Below are 20,630 nucleotides of genomic sequence, written 5' to 3'. Positions count from 1 at the left end.
CGTCATTTAATCCTACCAGCCCTGCACCTACAGAGCTAAGTTATTTAACAACCCCCAGCACTGATTCTCATGCTCTGCTTTTGGTGCCCACTGACCTTCCCATCTCAGAAGCCACTGGTGCTCTTCATGATCTTAATATAACACACAGGACTTTCAGTAGTTTCACCCTGTCTTGGGCAGCACAGGATGAGGTATTTGATCAGTTCTTTATCACTCTGAAAGACCTGTCCAGTTTAAACAGAACACAGGAAATCTTTTTGCCGGGAAACCATCGAGAAACAGAAATTACCAGTCTCACAGCTGGCACACAATACCAGATTAACCTCCATGGAAGCACTCAAGGTCAGCTCTCTTGGTCCCTGGAAGCCCTAGCTGCTACAGGTATTTTCTATAGATTCATTAGCCATATGTTCCTTTTCTTCTTTGAAATACAGAACTTCGTTCTCCTACTGCTGTTCCACTGCAGAAATGCTAGGCTTTGTGAGTGATGCCTTTCTTAGGTTTTTTTTTTCTTTCTTCCTTTTGCACGGGATAAAACTCTTATTGCTATGGAATGAGAGCCTTGAGTGGTGCAGCATGGGCAATGCCCCATGCAGCTTTTAAGGTGATGTAGCATCAATTCTCTCTTTTCAAATTGCATGCAAAGAGAGACATTGATGCATCTGCTATTTACAGAGCACATGAAAATAGCAAGATGCTACAGGTATTTATCTGGATTGTGGCTCAAACACAAGAAGGATTGCAAGGAGGTTGCAGTTTGCAGCATTGGCATGGAAGTGGTGATGTCGGAGAAAAAAAAGATTGTAACACATTGGGAGTATACCTTTCTGAAAACTTCCATCTCTTATCCCTATTACATGAATTTCATGAGGAAGCAGGCCTATAGCCACAGGGCTCAGTTAAATAATGATCAAAATACCACTGTGTAAATTCATATCTGGAGAATCTAGGTGGAGACGAATAACTGTACCGGTCCATCACCCAAAACTAAATTCACAACATGAGATAAAATATTTACATAGAAACACGCAGATTATTTCACATCTACTACAAGGCTAGAGCAGTCTCAACTCTCAATGGTTTGTTCTCTCTTTTTTTTTTTTTTTTTAAAGAAACATCATCCCTTGCTATCGTTTGCCATGATATTGTCATATATGTTGGATGCTTTATGGATGAGGCTTTTGGAGATCTCCAACAGTCCAAGTTGGTGCATGATTTTGTATGAGAATCTCTTGGTCCCTAGAGAGCATGATGGGGTTGCGTGCGCTTCCGTTTCAGACATGCATGAGAAACAAACGGGAGGAAAAGGGACTCTGTATCTAGGAGGCGAATGAAACTGAGCACTCTTCAGAGAAATCTGAATTGCTTTTAAGCTGTGATGATTACTGCATTACTTATTTTACTTAAAAGATTTTACCTTACTGTAACTTTTGGTTTAGTTTCGTTCTCATTTTAAGGAAATGTGTTTGTTTTATTTGTTTCTGTTGCCACCTAAAGATCATTATTTCTGATACAACCTGTTCCTTTTCTGTCCTGCTTTTTCTTTTTCAGCTAAATGGTGCTATTTTGACAGGATTCATGTTTTGCCTCAATGTGTCTCATTTCTGTTCCTGATAAAGCAAAACAGCTCTGGATTAATGTTTTGGGGCGGGGGGGGGTATGAACATCATTGTATTATTTCATAAACAATCTCTTCCTTTCAAACAGGATGGGAAAAGCTTGTCGAAACTTCTGTGTTCCTGAGTAGTAGCAATTTACTATACATTACTGAATCTCACTGAAGATAATTGGCTGTGATCTATGAGCTCTCAACCTCTGAAAATACAACCCCATCTACCTGTATAAGGCTATGCAGCAGTCATACAATAAGCACTCTGTTTTTTACAGGGGGAAAATCTGAGTACTGTTGCTGAGCCTAATTTTCATTTATTCCAGGGCCCCTTTACCTTCTGCCTTAAAATATGCATAAAGCTTAAAGTTGAAGTTTACAATCCAATTCCCTCCAGCACTGTCTCTAATAAATTCTTAGTCATGCAGATTGGGGTTATTCAGCTAGACTCTGTTCTTATTATAATGCTTATGTATCGACATTGCAAGTAAATCAGAAAAGTGCTAGAAAGTCATCACAGTCCACAGGCCAATGATAAATCATATAGCGAGATTTTCCATGTAGAAAAAACCAGGTATTACTCTGTCATTTTCCCTGCTGATTTTAAGGAATCGGTTGTATTTCCTCTGTAACAGAGGACTTTCTATTCTTGCTGAGAAAATTACCTAAACTTTCAGATTTAGCAGCTTCAAAGAGTTAGCTCTAATGGTTCCCAACTTCTGTGGCCATCCGGTAATGATATATGAGAATATTGATTTCTGCAAATGCGGATTTCGATTTGAGATTAATATCAGTAACTCTGAAAATCCAAGCTTCTCTGCCTCCAGGAAGGTTTTGCGGACAGAATGATGTAATGTAAGGAAGACAAATCAATTAAACTGAAGACATGCAGACATGGAGGAATTTTCCCCTTCTTTATTGTTTTGGATTAGAAATAGTTTGGACGAATAAATAGCATCCTTCATGTGGACACAATTAAAAGCATAAACATCCGGATCCTAACTACTCAGTGTCTTCCTACCCTTACTGTGGGCATTATTGCAGTATTCACTGTCACTTCATAATGGCAAACACTGAGTTGTCAGTAGTGCAGTAAAGTGGTTATAGTAATACTTACTTCTCTCATAAGGAGTTGTAATTAATGTTGGCAAAACATTTGCAGCTGTAAGATGGTCTATAAGCTGCTTTCTGTAAGCAGTCTTTTAGTATTAATGTGGTTATTTCTTATTACAGTTCTTTTTTTACTGTTCTGTTTTGCCATGTCTCTGAAGAGACTTTACAAGTTTTCTGGGGCAGCTGAGAATGTAAATGTGTGTGCGTGGGTGCATCTCCGTGTCACTGATTCCAAGTGAAATTCATTAACACAGAACATCATTAAATAATATGTCATCATCACCACTAGTCTGTAATCTGAGTAACTGATTGACTCTCTGTCCTTATTCAGAGGAGGAACCTGAGCTTGGAAAATTATCAGTATCAGAGACTGGCTGGGATGGTTTCCAGCTCACCTGGACAGCAGCCGACGGGGCCTATGAGAACTTTATCATTCAGGTGCAGGAGTCTGACAGTCCCGAAGAAACCCGGAATATCACAGTCCCAGGCAGACTGCACTTTGTGAATGTTACAGGCCTCAAGGCCAACACACGTTATAACATCACACTTCGCGGTGTGATTCAAGGCTACAGGACCAAACCCCTTTCTGTTGAAACCATGACAGGTATCTTTTCAAGTCACTCATCCAGTCTCATGGCTCCCTTTCTTTGCAGACGGGGATGTGAGCCAGAGCTATTGCAACTGCTCGGCAAAGCTTGCTCACTTGGTCGACTTTGCATGGGGCGCACTGAACTCATTAAAGCTTGGCTGAACATCTCTGGCATGGAAATGTCTCATGATCAGACTTTCCAATAAGAGTCTCAGTGCCCCCATGGAGCCCTTTGCTTTTAGGAATGCTTTTTTCTCCCCACCTCAGAATGGCTTGGTTTGTTCCCTTTACTTGCTTTTCTGCTGGTTGATGCTAACAGCAAAACTCAACTGCTGTACACACTTGAGAAAGCCCAGGTTGCCTTGTAAAATTATAAAAATCTGTTCTTTATAGCCCGGATGATCAAAGCCTGAGAGTATGCTTAGTTTTTACCCTTCAGACGCTGCCTCTGAAATTATGCACCAGCTTCTGTGCAAATACAAACTCAGGAGTATAGTGTGTGCATCTGTGTCCAGGACAAGGACAGACACCTTCTATATGTTCTCATATAGGAAAAAACCACAAGTGAATTCCTACCAAGAGTAGTATCATATTAAGCCACGTAAGGTTGTTCAACAGGCCAATTGGTCTAGAAAAGGAATAATGCAAGAAGACCATATTCAGCAGAACTACCCTGGCATAAAACTGACCTGCCCGAAGGAAGGTGGGCCTCACATTATCAGAAGGTTGCATGAAACTAATCAAGAGCCACAAAAATAATTTTCTAGCTGATCTTGTGAAAGACATCAGTTTTAAATGAGAGTTTATCATGAGCTTTGCCCGTCGGAGGTAAATGTATACTTATGTCTATCCTGTATGGCGCTCTGATTCTTCCAGGTGTTATGATCATTGGTAATGATCAAGGTATGAATTAATTGGCAATAAAGGGGCACTAGTGGCTCTTCCTTCAGATAATTTCTTGTAGAGAATATCTGCTGCCTCTGGGCTTCCTTACAGACCTTTGCAACCTCCTGTGATTGTCAGATGGCCAGAGCTTGCTCATATTTGATTTCCCTAGACACATATTAGCCAGCACAGAAGGGGATAAAAGTACACATAAGAACTAAACAAAATTAAAACATTAAACGCAGTAGAGCTTGCTTGTTTCAGTAACGCTTTAAGCCGCCTGGCTTAGGTAGCAACGTGTCTGGCAGAAGACACAGCCTTGGGCTGTGTGCCGCTGCAGGCTAGAAGTCCTGTGCTTTGAGAGTCCTGAGTGTGAGCTGGTAGCAGATTGCCCATTGAAAACAGACAAATGTGGCTAGACAAGGGAGGCTGTACAGGGACAAACAAGAAAACAGACATCATGGGTGTCCTGCCTAAATATGCAATGTGCTCTCTTTTTATTAACTTAATGAAAACAGCAGAAGATGCCCTGCTGAGGTTTTCCCTTCCCTTTCTGGGTCATGCTCAGCACCCAGCTTTTCAAAATTTTCCCTTCTGGGGATGTCCAATTGTAAGAATTTTCTGAGCCTTCCTGTAACGCATCAGGATGTCTACAGAGAGGAGGAAACCTCAAGGCAGCTATCACTGCTTTGCATTTTGGCTCCAGCTCCTAAGTTACATGCCAGCTTTCATAGGCTTAAGCTGAAAAGGAAAGTAGAAGAGCAAACAAAACACAAACTTTTCCTTTGGATAAAGCAATAGCTCTAGTTTTAGCTTCTCCTAAAACTGGAAGCTGACTTTTCCAAATGCCCCGGGGGCATTCAGAACAGTTCTTTTGCATCTGCTTTCATGCTCAGACCTCAAAGACTCATGGCTGATGGCTTTAAAGCTTATTTTCTTTTTTTTTAATTCTTTTTTCTTATTTAACATTTTGAGATGCTTTCATTTGATTTCTTCCCCTTAGTACTTGTCTGCTTGTAGCAAGCATTTACTCAAACCTTTTTCTCCAACGGCAGCTTGGAGTGCTGCCAGCATGAGCAGAGAGAAGCACAGCATTTCTGAGCAGGAGGAGGTGCAGGGCTGTCCCCTTCTGACCAATGTTGTTTCCCTCCTCAGGAATACACCCAGAAGTTGGTGAGCTAACCGTTTCCGACATTACTCCTGAAAGCTTCAACCTTTCTTGGACAACCACCAATGGGGACTTCGACGTCTTTACTATTGAAATTATTGATTCTAACAGGTTGCTGGAGCCCATGGAGTTCAACATCTCAGGCAATTCAAGAACTGCTCATATCTCAGGGCTTTCCCCCAGCACTGATTTTATTGTCTACCTCTATGGGATCTCACATGATTTCCGCACACAGGCAATAACTGCTGCAGCTACAACAGGTATATAAAACCTACCTCAATGCTAACTCTCCTTTCTTCTAACTCTTCCTTACAGGTTGTGCCCCTTTCCCTGCCCTCAGCTACCCCATCAGTCTAACCATTGCCAAATCCTCTACCTCATTGTTTGACACCTTCTAAGGAAGACCTGCCGGAGACATTCTGAGTTGTGAATGTTAATCCACCATCCCATCCAGCAAAGTCAGTCAATCACATTGTGATGTGATTTCATTCACATAATAAGTTTGCTCTTGTTCAGACATTAAGGTTGGCACAACCTCTGACATAGATAAGAAGCAAAGCAAATTTTCCAGGAACCAAGTAGGAGATGATTCATTATATTAGCCTCGCAACATGTGTTTGCATCTGTCACACAGCACAGAGGAGACATTATTTCTCTCAGATAAGCTGATTTCTAGATAGTTTTTATCTTGATTCTCTAAATAGATTTCAGGCACATTTCAGTCTGTGACAGCAGACTCCTACAAGGCAGATGCGTTGCTTGAATTCAGCTTCAGAATTCAGTTTACATGGGATTGAAAGAGTCCATTTGACTTGACTTTGGTGAATGAAGTAGGTAGGCATTTAGTTCTTGGCACATTCTGCATCTTGAGGTTTTACAGTTGACAGTTTTTCCAGAAAAGACAGGGAAGTCAAATGTTCGATGTGCTCTACCCAGTTACAATACGAAAGTGGAAGGAGAGGGCTAGACTACAGAAGCAGAAGGTGCATTCTCATAGTAGGCAGATACCAGATCATGTTGTGATCATTTAATATCTCTGCCAAATTTTGCCTGCTGACACGATTTTAGAAAAAGTTGTCATAGCAATTTGTCATCGCAATAGGCTAACGTGGTCAGTGACATTAAAGAGAATATCAAAGTTCAGTGATCAGATAATACAGAGGTGCAGTGTCTAGCATCAGTAGATTGTGAATATCCTCACTGAATCATGGGTAGCATGAGCCGGATGACTGCGGGGGTTGTGATATGGAAAACATTGAGAAACACAAGGTTTAGATGATTTTTGTGACCTGTAGCTCATATGAACTCAAACTTCTATATTATTTTATTTTGTTACTTTGGGTTTTAATAATTGCAATACATTTCCATTTGTTTTTCTTCCCGTAGTAGAGGAACCTCTCCTTAGCAAACTCACTGTATCAAATGCTACCTCAGACAGCATGTCACTCACGTGGGAAGCGCAGGACAATGCCTTTGACCATTTTATTCTAGAAGTCAGAAACTCTGACTTCCCTTTGGACTCCCTGGTGCACACAGTGCCAGGGGCCTCCCGGCGCCATGTAGTCACCAACCTCAAAGCTGCCACTAATTACACTGTCCAACTCCATGGTGTAATTGATGGGCAAGGTGGTCAGACCTTGACAGCACTGGCAACCACAGGTATTTCACTGTTTCACCTTCCAGGTTTGCTTTTTTCTCTTCTTTCTTTTGCTGTCCACCGAACTGCTCTAAAACATGGCTCCAACTCATCATCGTTCCTTTGGTAAATTATATGAGGGGAGGCTGAAATAAGCTGGGCTTGAAACCACATAGAAAAAGAGAGATCTGAGACAATGGAAAAGGCTGGAAAAGTGCCCCCAGCATTAAGGGAGCCAGTAGTAAACCATGATTGGTTTCTTTATATATACACTTCTCTGCAAGTTCTGTGTATATATAACTGACTTGCTCCAGATGGTTAATATTTTTCAGAGTTTCTTTGCACTTGATCTGGAATAAAGTTCCTCTTCATCCCATCCTCACTTGCTTTGTTGTGGGTGGGAGGCCTTCATGTCTTTATCAGCCTGGAGAGGCACCTGCATGCCATTTTGGTTCTTTGTTCTTAAAACCAAATGTCTTCCAAGACATTTGCATCTCTTGAGGGAGTTTCATGCAGCATGCTAAATGACCAGCCAAAACTGCATGGAGTGTTCTGGCCACCTTGTGCTAGTTCTGATGTTCTTCTTTGCCTAGCATTTTTGTGTGTTCCCAGCAGAGAGCAGGGCTCAAAAAGCAAGTTCACCCTTTCTTGATGGTCAGCCCACCACTCTGGCACTTGCATTGCTACCTTTGATTCTCTAAGACCTGTCTTCTTTCACTGGATGTCAGAGCTTTTCCTGTGGTGATAGTGATTCCAGGATGGTGGAAGATCACTAAGACTTGCCTGAAGAGATAATTCCAACTTATTTTGCATGTAGTGTTCTTTGGAGTCTGGGTGTCATGATGCGAACGTGCCTGACTGGATGCAAGTGGCATGTGAAGGAATGTGGCCATTTCAGGATGAGATTGGAAAGGATCGGTTTGTCCTCTCTGACCTGCATGCGGGGCTGATGGCTCCATGCTCCATTTCACTGGGTTCTGCACCCAAGCCTGTTTGCTTTGTGGATATTTTCTCATTTTCTCCCCTGTCTTTAGAAGTACCATGCTTACATGGTGACGTCTTCACTGTCAGCCATGAAGGCATTGACGGTCACTGGTTGACTGCATGACAACAGCATGTGTCCTTAATTGGGGCCACTTGGAATCACCAGTTCCTAGACATTTCCAGAGAAGGTGGACTATTATTTAAAAGTCTTGCCATGAGGGACGGGAGTAGAAGTTGGAACATCTTGCAGCAGTTCATGTTTTAGTTAAGAAAAGGATTTCATTTTTTCACTGTTCTCTTTGTTGGTGGGATACATCTTTCTTACTTTTCTCCCAGCATGAATCACTTACGTAGTTATTTTCCTGTATCCCACTGGCTGCATCTCTCAAGGTGTTCTTGCTTTATACTCACTTGGCAAGAGAAAATCAGAAAATCAGCCCTGAGAGCAGACACAGGATTCTCTGACCACCTGGGTCATGTTTGTGCTCTCTCTGTGCTCTAATGAATCTTTAATGATTTTATGCTAAATGGAATGCTTTAAAACAGGATGGGTGAGGAGCTCTCCCCTTCCTATAGCCTGAAGGTCAAGTTTCTCCCCTGGCAAGGGAGAGATGTGATTTTTAATTCCCTCTGGCAGAAAAGTCTTTGCATCTTAAAGATGTGCCCTGACCACCGAACAGTCAGAAAGGAGAGCAACAGCAATGTTGGGGGGCTTTTTGTTCAGTCTGTTAGATATTCTCTGATTGTGCCTAATCAGAGGATGAGGAACACCTTATCTGTGGAGCCCAGGGAGGTTTTGGCCTGAGATTAGTGCTGAGATAATCACTGTTAGGACTGAAAACCCTCATAAACTTCAGCAGCCAAAAATAAAAGTATCTACAACTCCAGGCAACAGAAACACTAAACAGAAGCTGAACTGGGATTTCAGGGATGTCTGTTTTGGACTCACCTAATTCCTGCCTGAATTCTATTTATCTACTTTGGAATTGCTGTGGGTTTGTATTCCCGTCAAATTCCCGGTGCGGAGTTCCTGCAGTTTCTGTGGTTTTACCACAGGGCTGTATGCTGTTGGTGCTTCTGTAAATCAGGCCCATATTTTATTAGGAAAATTGAGAGTTTTTAAGAAAATGGAATAAAAAAATAAATTAAGAGTCAGCACTAATTTCAGCAGCTTCTTTCCAAAACCCTACAAAACAGCTTTGCAATGCTCCTTTTTTTTTTTTTTTATTCAGCCACTGCAAAACAAGACTAAAACGTTCAGCATCTATAAACCTCCACTGCTAATTCCCCCAGCCCCCCCAGAGTAACGCTGTCTCTTGACCTGTGTTCCTTTCTCCTTCAGAGGCTGAGCCACAGCTGGGCACGCTCACACTCACAAACGTTACCCCCGACAGCTTCAACCTCTCATGGACCACAAGAGATGGGCCTTTTGCCAAGTTTGTTATACACATTAGAGATTCCTATGCAGCACATGAACCCCAGGAGCTCACGGTGTCGGGAGGTGCTCGCAGCGCTCACATCTCAGGCCTGCTAGATTACACTGGCTATGACATTAACATTAAGGGGACCACCAATGCAGGTGTGCACACAGAGCCCCTCACTGCTTTTGTCATGACAGGTACCTGCTTAAAGGTTTGGAGTCTATTTATTGACTTATAAAAATATATATTCCAGCATGGATTTAAAAAAAAAAAAGAAAAAAAAAATACGCTCTACAGCACTGAATATCTTGTCCAGCAACAATGGCTTTGTTTGCAAACTGAGTGTGAGGATGGGTTAGACCAGTCGTGTTGACCTTAAAAAAAATTTCTAGGAGGAGTACTAGTTAGTGAGTTAACTCACTAGTTAGTGAGTTGAGAGCCCTCTGGAGTCTCCCTCCAGTAGCAGCATCCCTCCCAGCACCTGGGCTCTCAGTTTCTGTGAAAGGCAATGTCCATAATCATTTCCCTTAAGGCAAATGGTTGTATTTTGCACCAGCTCTGATCTGCCCCGATGCCATTTAGTCATGTAGTTAGAAGTAAGCATCTCTGCTTTCAAAACCCCTGTTCTTTTGCTCCACCAGAGGACAAGTGCTTCCTTTTTGAAAATAAACCATGGACATTGGTATTTTGAGAGGAAGCTTCCCACAGCTAGGTAAACCTGTGCCACTTTCTACACAGCAGAAGGATGTGCCAGCAGTTCACGTAAACCTGCTGGGTTTAGAGTGTTGGTGTCACTCAACACCTATACCAGGAAAATAATTTCAGCATTTTGGGCTCATTATTTGTTTACCCGCCCTCCCAGAGACCAAATCAAAATGTGAATCTTTGAGGTTGCTTGATTAGAAGCAAGTAAGCTGCAAAAACGTCTCCAAATTTTAAGATGAATCTCTGGCACCCAAATGTGTAAACATCAAAACATAAGGACTTCCAAATTATAAAACTTTAGGAGGGAATTTTTATGCCAAATTCTAACAGAACATCAATTTCAGCAGTTGTAAAATGTCAAAACCAAATCCAAAACCCTTTCCCAGAGAAAGTTCTGTGTTTAACTAACTGGTGTTTTCTCACGAGTGGAATTTGAGTGATTGGAAGATCAGATGAGTCAGCTCCTGAGCCAACAAAGTAAGGTTTGTCAAATAATTCAGAGAACTACTAACAGTGCCTGGGATCCAGGATCAAGGCCAGGGCTTAGCAGAGCCAGAGCCAGTTGATCTTCCTATTTGACTTGTCAGATTTTGAGTGAGCAAAATACACTGAGAAACTGTCTTGTGAAAATTTGGCACTTTTTTTTTTTTTTCCAGAGACTTTGTGAGAAAGTTTTGGGGAGTAGATCCATAGCCTTGAAACTTTGACAAATGTCATGCTGATGTGAAAAAAGAAAAAAAAAAGACCCCTCATTGGAATTTCTTTAAGTTGTCAACATACCACACTAGCAGCTGCCTGTGAAGCTCTTTGGGCAGATTATTGCTCTGTTCTGCAGTCATTAGCCCCTGCCCTTAGCCAGCGCAAACTCTGGCTTCTTTCCTATTCCCTGCAAAAAAAATCTTGCAAGTATTTAGTACTTGCACTGGCTGTGACCCTAACTGATTAATGTCTTGCTTCTGGCAGTCCTGCTAGCATCTCTGACCCCTCCACCATTGAAAAGAAAAGCTAGAGATACTCACGTGAAGTAGAGAGGCAAAGAAGCAAAAACCAGGAATTTTGAATGCCAAAGTTGAGGCTTGTCCCTAAAGCACTGATGGTGGACACAAGTGGCAGGAAATTAAAGCATTATGCATAGCATTTCTACAACAGTTTTGGTTATAACTGTCTTACAGTGCATGTGTAACAGAAGAAATGTGCTTACACAGCGAGCTTGGAAGGAATTTCAATAGAGCTCGTGAGATGAGGTGCTGAGACACCCTTGGTGTGAAAATTAAGAATTGAGCATCTAACTTCTGGAGGCTCCATTGAAAATCCTATTCTTGTGGTCCTGGCTATGCACTTCGGTTAAATCCATACTTGGGGGAAAAATGTGATTTATGTTTGGTGGAATCTGTGACATTTCCTAATTTGCAATGTTTTTCGCTTCTTTTTTTTGTGTGTTTTTGCACCTTCCCTTCTTTTAGAGGCCATGCCCCCACTGGAAAACCTAACTGTCTCTGATATTAACCCCTATGGGTTCACAGTGTCGTGGATGGCATCGGAGAATGCCTTTGACAACTTTCTAGTAGTCGTGGTGGATTCTGGCAAGCTGCTGGACCCACAGGAGTTCCTCCTTACGGGAGCCCAGCGGCAACTGAAGCTTAAAGGCCTTATTACTGGCATTGGCTATGAGGTTATGCTTTATGGGTTTGCCAAGGGGCACCAAACAAAGCCCCTAAGCACTGTGGCTGTTACAGGTATTTTAATGTGAACAAATTGTTCTCTTCCACCCTTTCTTTCTTGCTTGTCTTCTCACATGGAAGATGTTTTATGTAATCCATTCGCAAAGCAAACCTTGGCTTTTGCATCCTTTTCTGCATCGTGGCTAGACATAACTCCTCATGATTGATAGGTTCACCAATGAAATTCTGTTCCTTTTAACTTGATGTTTCCCTTTTGTCTTTATGAGGGGTCCTGAGGCGCATGATATGGGTTGAGGGGTCAAAGTTCTGGTATGGTCATGCAGGTACTTCTAACCGAATTCTTTAAAGAGAAATGGCTGCATGTGGGAGCTCGTCTTGTTAACTGCTGCTGGGCACATCAGCATTCTCCAACTTGCCAACCGACAGGACCTTCAGGAGGAATCATACTGGATTTCTTGCCCATGGCCTCCTTTCTTTCACTTGTCTGTATGGGTTCCACCAACAGACTATCGAGTGTGATCATTGCCACCCATAAAGTTGCCATCTCTCTCCAGAAAACCTTAGCTCATGTTTTCAACCTCATCATAGCTGTCATTTTCCAGCAGCATTTGAGCTTTCTTGAAAAATCACTGCAGGCTGATTCTCTAGCCCCATAACCATCAAGTCTCATCTGCATGTTGCTGACTGTTGCAGCAGTAAAGTTGAGGGTCAACTGATTGGAGGTTCATGAGAAAATAAGTAGGAATGTCTTTGTGTGGAAGAAGTGCATTGGAGATGCTGTAAGATAGTAACCACTCCAGTAGCATTTCTCTAGGTAATGATGCCTGACCATACTAAGCTAAAGATATTTTGCAGGTAATTAATAACTTACAGCTCCTGGGATCCTCTTAAATGGGTTCTTTCACTAAAGACAGTAGGTCTTGCAGTTGGATTTAAGTGTGCTGTTTAAGAGATGTGAATTTTCATGAGTCCCCTTTGCTGCTCCAGCATTTGTTTAGTATCAAGGTAAAGGATTCATCTGATCAGAAGCATCACAGATGCCAGAAGTGCATGAAATAAGGGTTTTGCATGAAGACGACGACTCTTACAAGTGGCTTCTGTGTTGTCCTCCTAACAGAGAGAGACCTGACAATATTACAGGCATGCCTGCAGTTCTATAACAAGAGCTTGTTTTTATCATACATAAAGGTTTCACATAGGTAGCAAGGGAGAAATGCACATGAAATGTACTGTTAGCATGTGTAACTTTGCATGTCAGAGGCAAATGGCGTATGTTCATGCAGTGGATTTGCTATTAAAGAGTGAAAGTTTGAATGGGCCTGCACACACTCACATATACCTTCTTCAGAATGTATATAATGCTAATATTCTTTTTTTTTTTTTTTTCCAATAGCAGATTGTTTCCCTTTCTTAGAACTGTGGTTGGATTCTTGCAGTATGCTATATCCAGACCTCAGGCAGGTCTCTAATGAACTGATTAACAAATCATTTCTTTTCCCTACTGCTATCATCTCCTTTTTTAGAAGCAGAACCCGAGGTCGACAACCTTCTGGTTTCAGATGCTACTCCAGACGGCTTCCGTCTGTCCTGGACTGCAGATGATGGGGTTTTCGACAGTTTTGTTCTAAAAATCAGGGACACCAAGAGGAAGTCTGATCCACTGGAACTAATAGTACCAGGCCATGAGCGCACTCAGGATATAACAGCACTGAAAGAGGGTACTGAATATGAAATTGAGCTCTATGGAGTTAGCAGTGGACGGCGTTCCCAACCCGTAAATGCAGTAGCAACCACAGGTATTGTCTTTGCAGTAGGAAAAGCGTAACACATTCATGCCTGTTTCTTTCAACATCTCTCCTTTTCTGGTTCACTATGGTGTAGTTATTTATAATTAATCATCTCAGATTCTTTAGCTTCATCACTGTCTATTTAATATGGTTTTATTTAATTACTTTCATGATCTGGAATTAGGCAGCAGAGTCTAGCAATTAAAGCACTGTCTTTGAGAGCCAAGAAATATTGTCTCTCTATCAGCCTTTTTCAGTGATTTCCTGGGACTAATTACATATAATCATAGAATCATTTAGCTTGGAAAAGACCTTTAAGATCATTGAGTCCAACTGTAAACCTAGCACTGCCAAGTCCACTACTCAGCCATGTCCCTAAATGTCACGGCTCACCACTCCACAGCAATTTACCTGCCTAGAAAAGAGGTATGACAAAATGAATTTACCAGAGCTACTGAGAAGTTTATTTATGGCTTGATCAGCAAAGGACCAAGCACCGTTAACGTAGACTGATCTTACCAGGAGCAACATGTGCTTGATAATTCAAAATAAACCAGAGTTTCTTGCAAAATCAAAGCTTTGAACTCCATCAGCAGAAGTTGCTATATATTCTCATTCTTGTGTGTCAAAAATCCTGCTGTAAATTAGCTTAGTGACTTACCCAGTAAAATCATCCAGAAGAAAAGATGCAGGTATGACTGCAATTCATGCCATTTTGTTTTAAAAATAGCAAGGCCTTAATCCTGAATCGCAGCATGCCAGTTCCACAAAGCTGGAGTTCTTGCCTTTCATAGTCTCACACAAATGAAGAAATGTGGTAAACATATCTGCAAATGTCTTCTGTCTGAAGTTAGCCTAAACCTATATATATTTCTGAAAAATCTCCACCAGAACTGAGCCTCATTTTCGCAGTGCCAGGGAGAAGAAGGAAGTTTTTGCTATTTGTAACCGGAATATTTTTTCTTATATTATTTTGCTATTAAAATATGCAGATACTAGTCAAGTAAAAAGTTCTCAAGGCTTAGGTTGAATTTCTGAGATTAATTGAAACAAAAAAGGTTCATAATTTGTTTTGAACGAAGCTTTTCAATATTTTCCACCAAAATCATGGTTTCATTTGGAAAGATATTTAATCTAAAGCAAATGAAGCCATGTCCTGGGACCTAAAGTCTCTCTTTTAAAAATTCTGAGCTTGCTGAGATGAAAACACAATAATTTCAGATCAGCCTCATTCTGGGAGGAGGGGAACGAGAAGGGGACGGGTAGTTTCAGTGTGTGAGGAAGCCAGCTGAAATGCACGAAAGAGGCATCTGCCCATCTATAGCAGTATACTTCAGACAACATACAGAAAAGAAGCAACAGTAACTCAGTATTGAGCAGCTTTTCCTGAAATAGCACGGCCTCATGATTCACCTTAACGTCTGTGGTGCCAGGCGTTAACATGGAAAGGCAGATTTCTGACCAGCTCCGCTGACTGCCATCATATCCCTTGAATAAACAGCCAGGGCATATATACACTCACCCAGACATTTACATGAAGCAGAACATGCATCCATCACAAGCCACCGTTCTCCAGGCTCATGTGGGTTGACTCGTAATGGAGAGGGATGTTTAAAGTCAACTGCATTTGTTAGCAGCATGTCCCCATTTTCACTGACTTCTAGGATATTTATGGTAAACCACTAAGAGTTACCATTTTCCTCATGACTACATTCTTACTCAGTTCTTTCAGGGAGATTTAGCACATGTCACCTACTGAAGCCAATAACCCAAAAGAAGTTTGTCAGATGTAAATAGCCCATGGATAATTGATAATAGAGCTGGAGCCACAAAAATCCAGCTAAATAATTTGGACTACAGGTTATACCACATTGGGTAGCTGGGCCACGAAGGCATCTAACCAATTTCTTTTTTTAGGAGTTGATTATTAGACAAACATGTATATTTAGAGCATTTCCGGTCTGGTTGCAAAGAAATATTTCTGTCCCTGAAGGGGGTAGCTCAAGCAGGCCTATATTCAGCCTTACTTTATTCTGGCCTGGGTACAAGTTACAAGTAAGCAAGGAATAAATTAGCTAGAAAGTCTTTAGCTTTAGTAGAGGAGATAGATAGTAAAATAACAGTTGGAACAAAGCTAGCAAACAGACCAGCAAACCTAAACCAAACACAACCATGGAAATGAAGGCAGGAAAATAATCTAGATTGAAAATCCTTCTCTGTGTTTATCACTCACAGCTTCCCCCTTCTTCCCTACCTGGGCACGTACCCTTGCATACACAGATGCAATCTTCAGGGATCATGTCCTCAGCTGGTGTAACTGGTGCAGTTGAGGGTGCTCAAACCCTGGTTTGAGCATTGCCAAACAATCCTCCTTGAGGGTCTGACCTCTCCTCTCTGTACAGCAAACCACCCACCCGCCGTAAGGAAGGAGAGGGAGGAAAGATCTTGCAGTGTTCACCTTTTGCTGCCTTGTCCTCCTCTGTGGTTTCTTTTCCTTCTTTCTCTTTTAAGAAGTAAGGCAGTTGCTCTAGTCACAGCCATGGGCTTTGGATGTGGAAAGAATGAGTAGGGTAGGACTGGCATTTGCTATTTTCTTCATGTAGTTTGTGTTGGTCCTGCAGCTGGTAACTTGCCCGAAGGCTGAGCCGATCTCCCTTGCTCCCATCACACCAGGAATGTGGTGTGAAACCGCTGGGCAGGGGGGTTGACATTAAAGTCACATCTTCCCACACCCATCACAAGTACTTCTTCCTCCATTATTTATTCGTACCTACAAGTGAACAGCAATAGTTTTCCCCCAGAACGGCTGATGATAATGTTGATAAAAGGTTATCCTCTTTGGGGTGGTGATGGTACCCGCTCTCCCTACGCTCTGCCTTTGTCTGTCATTTTACCCTCATCAATTCTGCTGTGATAGAAAACATTAATTATAAAATCACTGTAGTACAAGGCAGCATCATACAGATCTGCAGTGTCTAATGAAGTTGGCGCAAGGGAGTTTGTCCACTGCTGCTCTGAGGGGCAGTCGGTGTCTTCTGGAAATTCATCTGTATAATGTCTGCTAAGCTGCAATTCAGCCCTCACAAGGGGACCACAGCATGGCTCTGTGCCACTTAATATCCTTGGTAGGAAGTGTGAGTCTCATGCTGCTACTTTACTCTTCTTCTAATGGTGTTTTGCCACGCTGTGACAGCATTTTTCATCTGGGAGGATCAGAAGACACTTCAAATGCTCTTTATACATGATAAATGCAACCTAATGCTTCCTGTTGCTTAGGAGAAGAAAGCCAGCGAACATACTCCTATAGTCTGTTAGTAATGAAAGAACAAGCTTCTAGCAAAAAAGTCCCCAAAGAATAGCAGCTACTCAGGTATCGTGGGTGCTTTAGCAACCTCACAGGAAATTCTCCGTCTCTCGTACAGCTAACGGGGAATGATGCTGGAGGATAATGCTAATTACCTGTATCTGCCCAACAGATGAACTGAGGGTTTTTTTATGAGTGACAAGACAGAAGCACACTGGCCACTTTTTATGCCTGCTTAATTTTGGCTTTCAGGTGCTCAGGAAGATGGTTTCATTTGCTCCATTTTCATTACTCAAAGGTACCACTCTTTTGCATCTCTGGGACTTACTCCAGGACTGGTGCTTGCTCTGATGGTCCATTATATTTTCTTTGCCAGGTTTGCTCCCAGGAAAGTAGCTGCAGTTGGGATAGTTGGGGATGTGGAATTCTCACATAGTCAAGGCTCTTCTTACTACTGTTTGTTATGCAGTTCACCTGGTACAGAAAATAAGCATGAAGCCCATGGATGTGTGCACAGCAGAGTCTAAATGGGATGGATTTTGTACTTTATTTTCTGAGAAAGGCTGGAATTCCCCATGGGTATGAAAACTGAGTGCTTGTCCATTGCTTAGGTCTCCAGAGTCATCACTAGCACTTTTCACTAAGGGTACCTACAATGTGGAGCAAAATCAATGTGATTTTCACTTTTCTCTCTTTCCCAAGTTTTCTTTATGGTCTTCTGTTTCCTTCAGACTGTACCTAAATCAGTAGCAACCTTGTGTGCCATGTAGCTTTACTGACCCCACCTTGCTTTCTTCGTTATCTTTAATTCTTTTCTTTCTTTCTTTGGCTTTTCCATGTGAGCAAACCCCACAAACGCAATGTCTAGTGAGCTCCAGAGAAAGAATTTACATGTCTCTTGAGAGCTCCGTTGTTTTTCTTTCCTTGCCTTTCAGTTGATTTAGTGCATTGCTGCTAGAGCTTTGGGGACACATGGAACAAACAGCCCTCTGACTTCTTCCCGCAGACACGTTCTTTCCAAGCTATTTCAAGCACAGTCACTTTTTTCCCCCTCTTGCCCCCCTTCCCCTGCCCTCAGCCTATCTCCACCACTCTTAATGTGGCTGATGTTTGGTATCTCTCCTCTGCGTTAATGGCCTACTCTGTGTGGGCTGTTTATTTTTTTAACACGTGTCAGGGTTGTTTTGGTTACAGTCAAAAAAGCAAATTGGAAGCGAGATGCTTAATGTAAATTTTGAATGTGGCAGGTCTCTTTACTATGTCCTTCCAGAAGCCCTTTCCATGCTTGTTTTGCAGTAGCTTAATTAAGCCTTAAACTGGAATGTTTCAGATACGTGTTGGTTTGCATCTTAAGATTGGGTCATTTTGGCAAAACTTGGGCTTTGTTTGCCCAGCTTACTGATCTAATTCATATGGGCAAATGTAGTGCTCAGGTTTGTACATGGAAAGGCTGGGCTGTATGACAAAGAGCTGCGGTGGAACCACAAGCGCCTTCCTCATGATGGTGGTACTTGGATATCCTCTGGATGGATGTGCTTGAACATACCTAAGAAAAATTATGGTCTCAGATAGAGATTCCAAGAAGAAAATCTTGTCGCTTCTAGTTTGAAGCCAACAGAAGTTACAGGCAGTCAGTGCTTGAGAGGATGGAGCCTTGATGAACTCATGCAACTGAGTCCAGGTCTTTTGTAGGCACCCTGTAGTGGAAGCTTTATGGTCAGGAAGAGAGATCTGTCCACTGCTATGGGCTGCCATTGCTGTGTGTCACAGATAGAGCTCTGAGACTCAATGGAAAGTCTAAAAATCATCCAAGTGAAACTGGGGTAGAAAAAATTATAAATACAATGACTTCTGGGTAATAGAATGGCATTCCTGTAAGTGTTCCTCCACACTTTTCTGTAACACTGAAATTCTGTTACTTCTACGTACATGATATGTCTGGAGTATTTTTAAGGTATACACTACTGTAATGTTACTGAAGAAGGAAAATTTAAACCAAATAGATTGTTGCTGTCAGTACGTAATAAACCCATTAACTGTTTGGTTACTCCCTGCATTAGTGTTATTTAGGACCGAATATTGATAGCATCAGCTCTTGGGATAGAGGGATAAGACATATCAGTGTTCCAGCACTAAGGACTGATAAACAAATGATTTTTTTCTTTCTGTGTGGTGTGTTTGTTCTCTGTTCTCCACTGACAGTTGTTGGATCTCCCAAGGGAATTTCTTTCTCTGACATCACGGAAAACTCTGCTACGGTCAGCTGGACACCCCCTCGCACTCGCGTGGACAGCTACCGAATCTCCTACGTCCCTGTCACAGGAGGTAACTGCGAGGAGGGACAGGGAGGAAGATAGTAAAAGGGAGAACAGAAAGGGCTTGTTCTGCTGATATCCATCTCTCAGTGCATGTCCCAGATGATCTTACCTAAGTCATCTCTGTTTTCTTCAAACTGCTGACCAGGAATGTGGGTGCGCAAACATGGTCCCAGTAGCCAAGCTCTGAACATAGTGTCCCATATCCCATGGGCAAGACTTGTGAGGGAGCTCAGAGCTGGGTGCTAATAGAGCCACCTTCACAAAAATCTCTGTTCCCACTGAGCCTCCTACATAAGGCTTTCTTTCCAAACTGTCTCATTATTTTGTAGGCAATTTATGAGCTAAGCATATTTGAAAAGATGGCCCTTGGAAATAATAATCGTAATCCATGGCTATAATAGTTTTCCAAGGCAGTGATTTTTCTTAGTACTCCCCAATGTTGTTTCATTCCATCCATTATATCTCTGGTTTAGTGTTCAGCTTAAAAAACTTCCTATACTTAAACAGATTTTTACCATAACTTAGGGACATCTCTGAAAGGAAACAGCTAAAGAGCAAACACTGCAGATGTCAGGACCATAAGAGACATGCTGTTGCGTAGGACAAGTAAAGATATAGGCCTTTAGACAATATAGTATGTAAGCACACGTGCAACATTAAATATATAGTGATCCCACAGAAGAAAAGGAGCAATCCACAATCATAAAGTTAGGCACTTGTCTAAGTGTTTTCCTGGAATAAACCCAGAATTTGAAACAAATATGTGTCCTTAGTTGTCACCCACACGTGCAGCACCTCTTAAAATAATACATGCTACATCTTTATTTGAAATGAGATGGGTGAAGGAGAAACTTCCAGCCCTTACCAGAAACAAAGGACATCTAAACTGCAAGTCCTGTCCTCACAGGTGCATGCACTTCCATGTAGAGAGTGCTGTGTTTTCACCTTACATCTCATTTGTAAAATCGTATCTTTCTGGACAGAAATGTTAATTTTTTCTTACTGTTGGCATACCACTAGGAATGAATACAAACCAAAGTCTTAGATTTAGGTGGCATGGCAGCGATATTTTTCTCTGAGGCTGCCCTTTGACGTCTGTGATTGTAACTAACGGGAAAATTCATCTCCTGTACAAATACGTCCATGTTGGTAGAGATCCATGAAAGATCCTTTGAGCATTCACCAGAGTATTGTGTCACTAATCCCATGCCATTTGGCTTCATCCTAGGTACTCCAAATGTTGTTACAGTCGATGGAAGCAAGACAAGGACCAAGTTGGTGAAATTAGTCCCAGGTGTAGACTACAATGTTAGTATCATCTCTGTGAAAGGTTTTGAAGAAAGTGAACCTGTCTCTGGCACTCTGAAAACAGGTAATATCTAAAGAGGAAATAGCAGGTTTTCAAATGCCTTGTCTGTGCTGTAGGAGA

At 41.9% G+C, this 20,630-nt stretch overlaps 1 protein-coding gene across 4 annotated transcripts in view; it reads left to right on the top strand.

Moving 5' to 3' along the window:
* Positions 1 to 20,630, top strand: part of TNC (tenascin C) — a 121,923-nt gene that overhangs the window by 90,254 nt on the left and 11,039 nt on the right. For 2 of the 4 annotated variants that reach the window (XM_054848401.1, XM_054848400.1), the window contains 5 exons: positions 3,054 to 3,326; positions 5,352 to 5,624; positions 13,316 to 13,588; positions 19,086 to 19,208; positions 20,430 to 20,573. In XM_054848401.1, coding sequence (XP_054704376.1) covers positions 3,054 to 3,326; positions 5,352 to 5,624; positions 13,316 to 13,588; positions 19,086 to 19,208; positions 20,430 to 20,573 — 1,086 coding nt within the window. Of the gene's footprint in view, positions 1 to 3,053; positions 3,327 to 5,351; positions 5,625 to 6,750; positions 7,024 to 9,326; positions 9,603 to 11,573; positions 11,847 to 13,315; positions 13,589 to 19,085; positions 19,209 to 20,429; positions 20,574 to 20,630 lie in introns of all 4 variants that reach the window. The other 2 variants (XM_054848403.1, XM_054848402.1) reach the window with 2 other exon arrangements.

This window comes from Grus americana, chromosome 20, assembly GCF_028858705.1.
Source record: "Grus americana isolate bGruAme1 chromosome 20, bGruAme1.mat, whole genome shotgun sequence".
Taxonomy (NCBI): domain Eukaryota; kingdom Metazoa; phylum Chordata; class Aves; order Gruiformes; family Gruidae; genus Grus; species Grus americana.
Note: the sequence above shows the minus strand (reverse complement) of the source record. Positions and strands in the feature narration are given on the sequence as shown.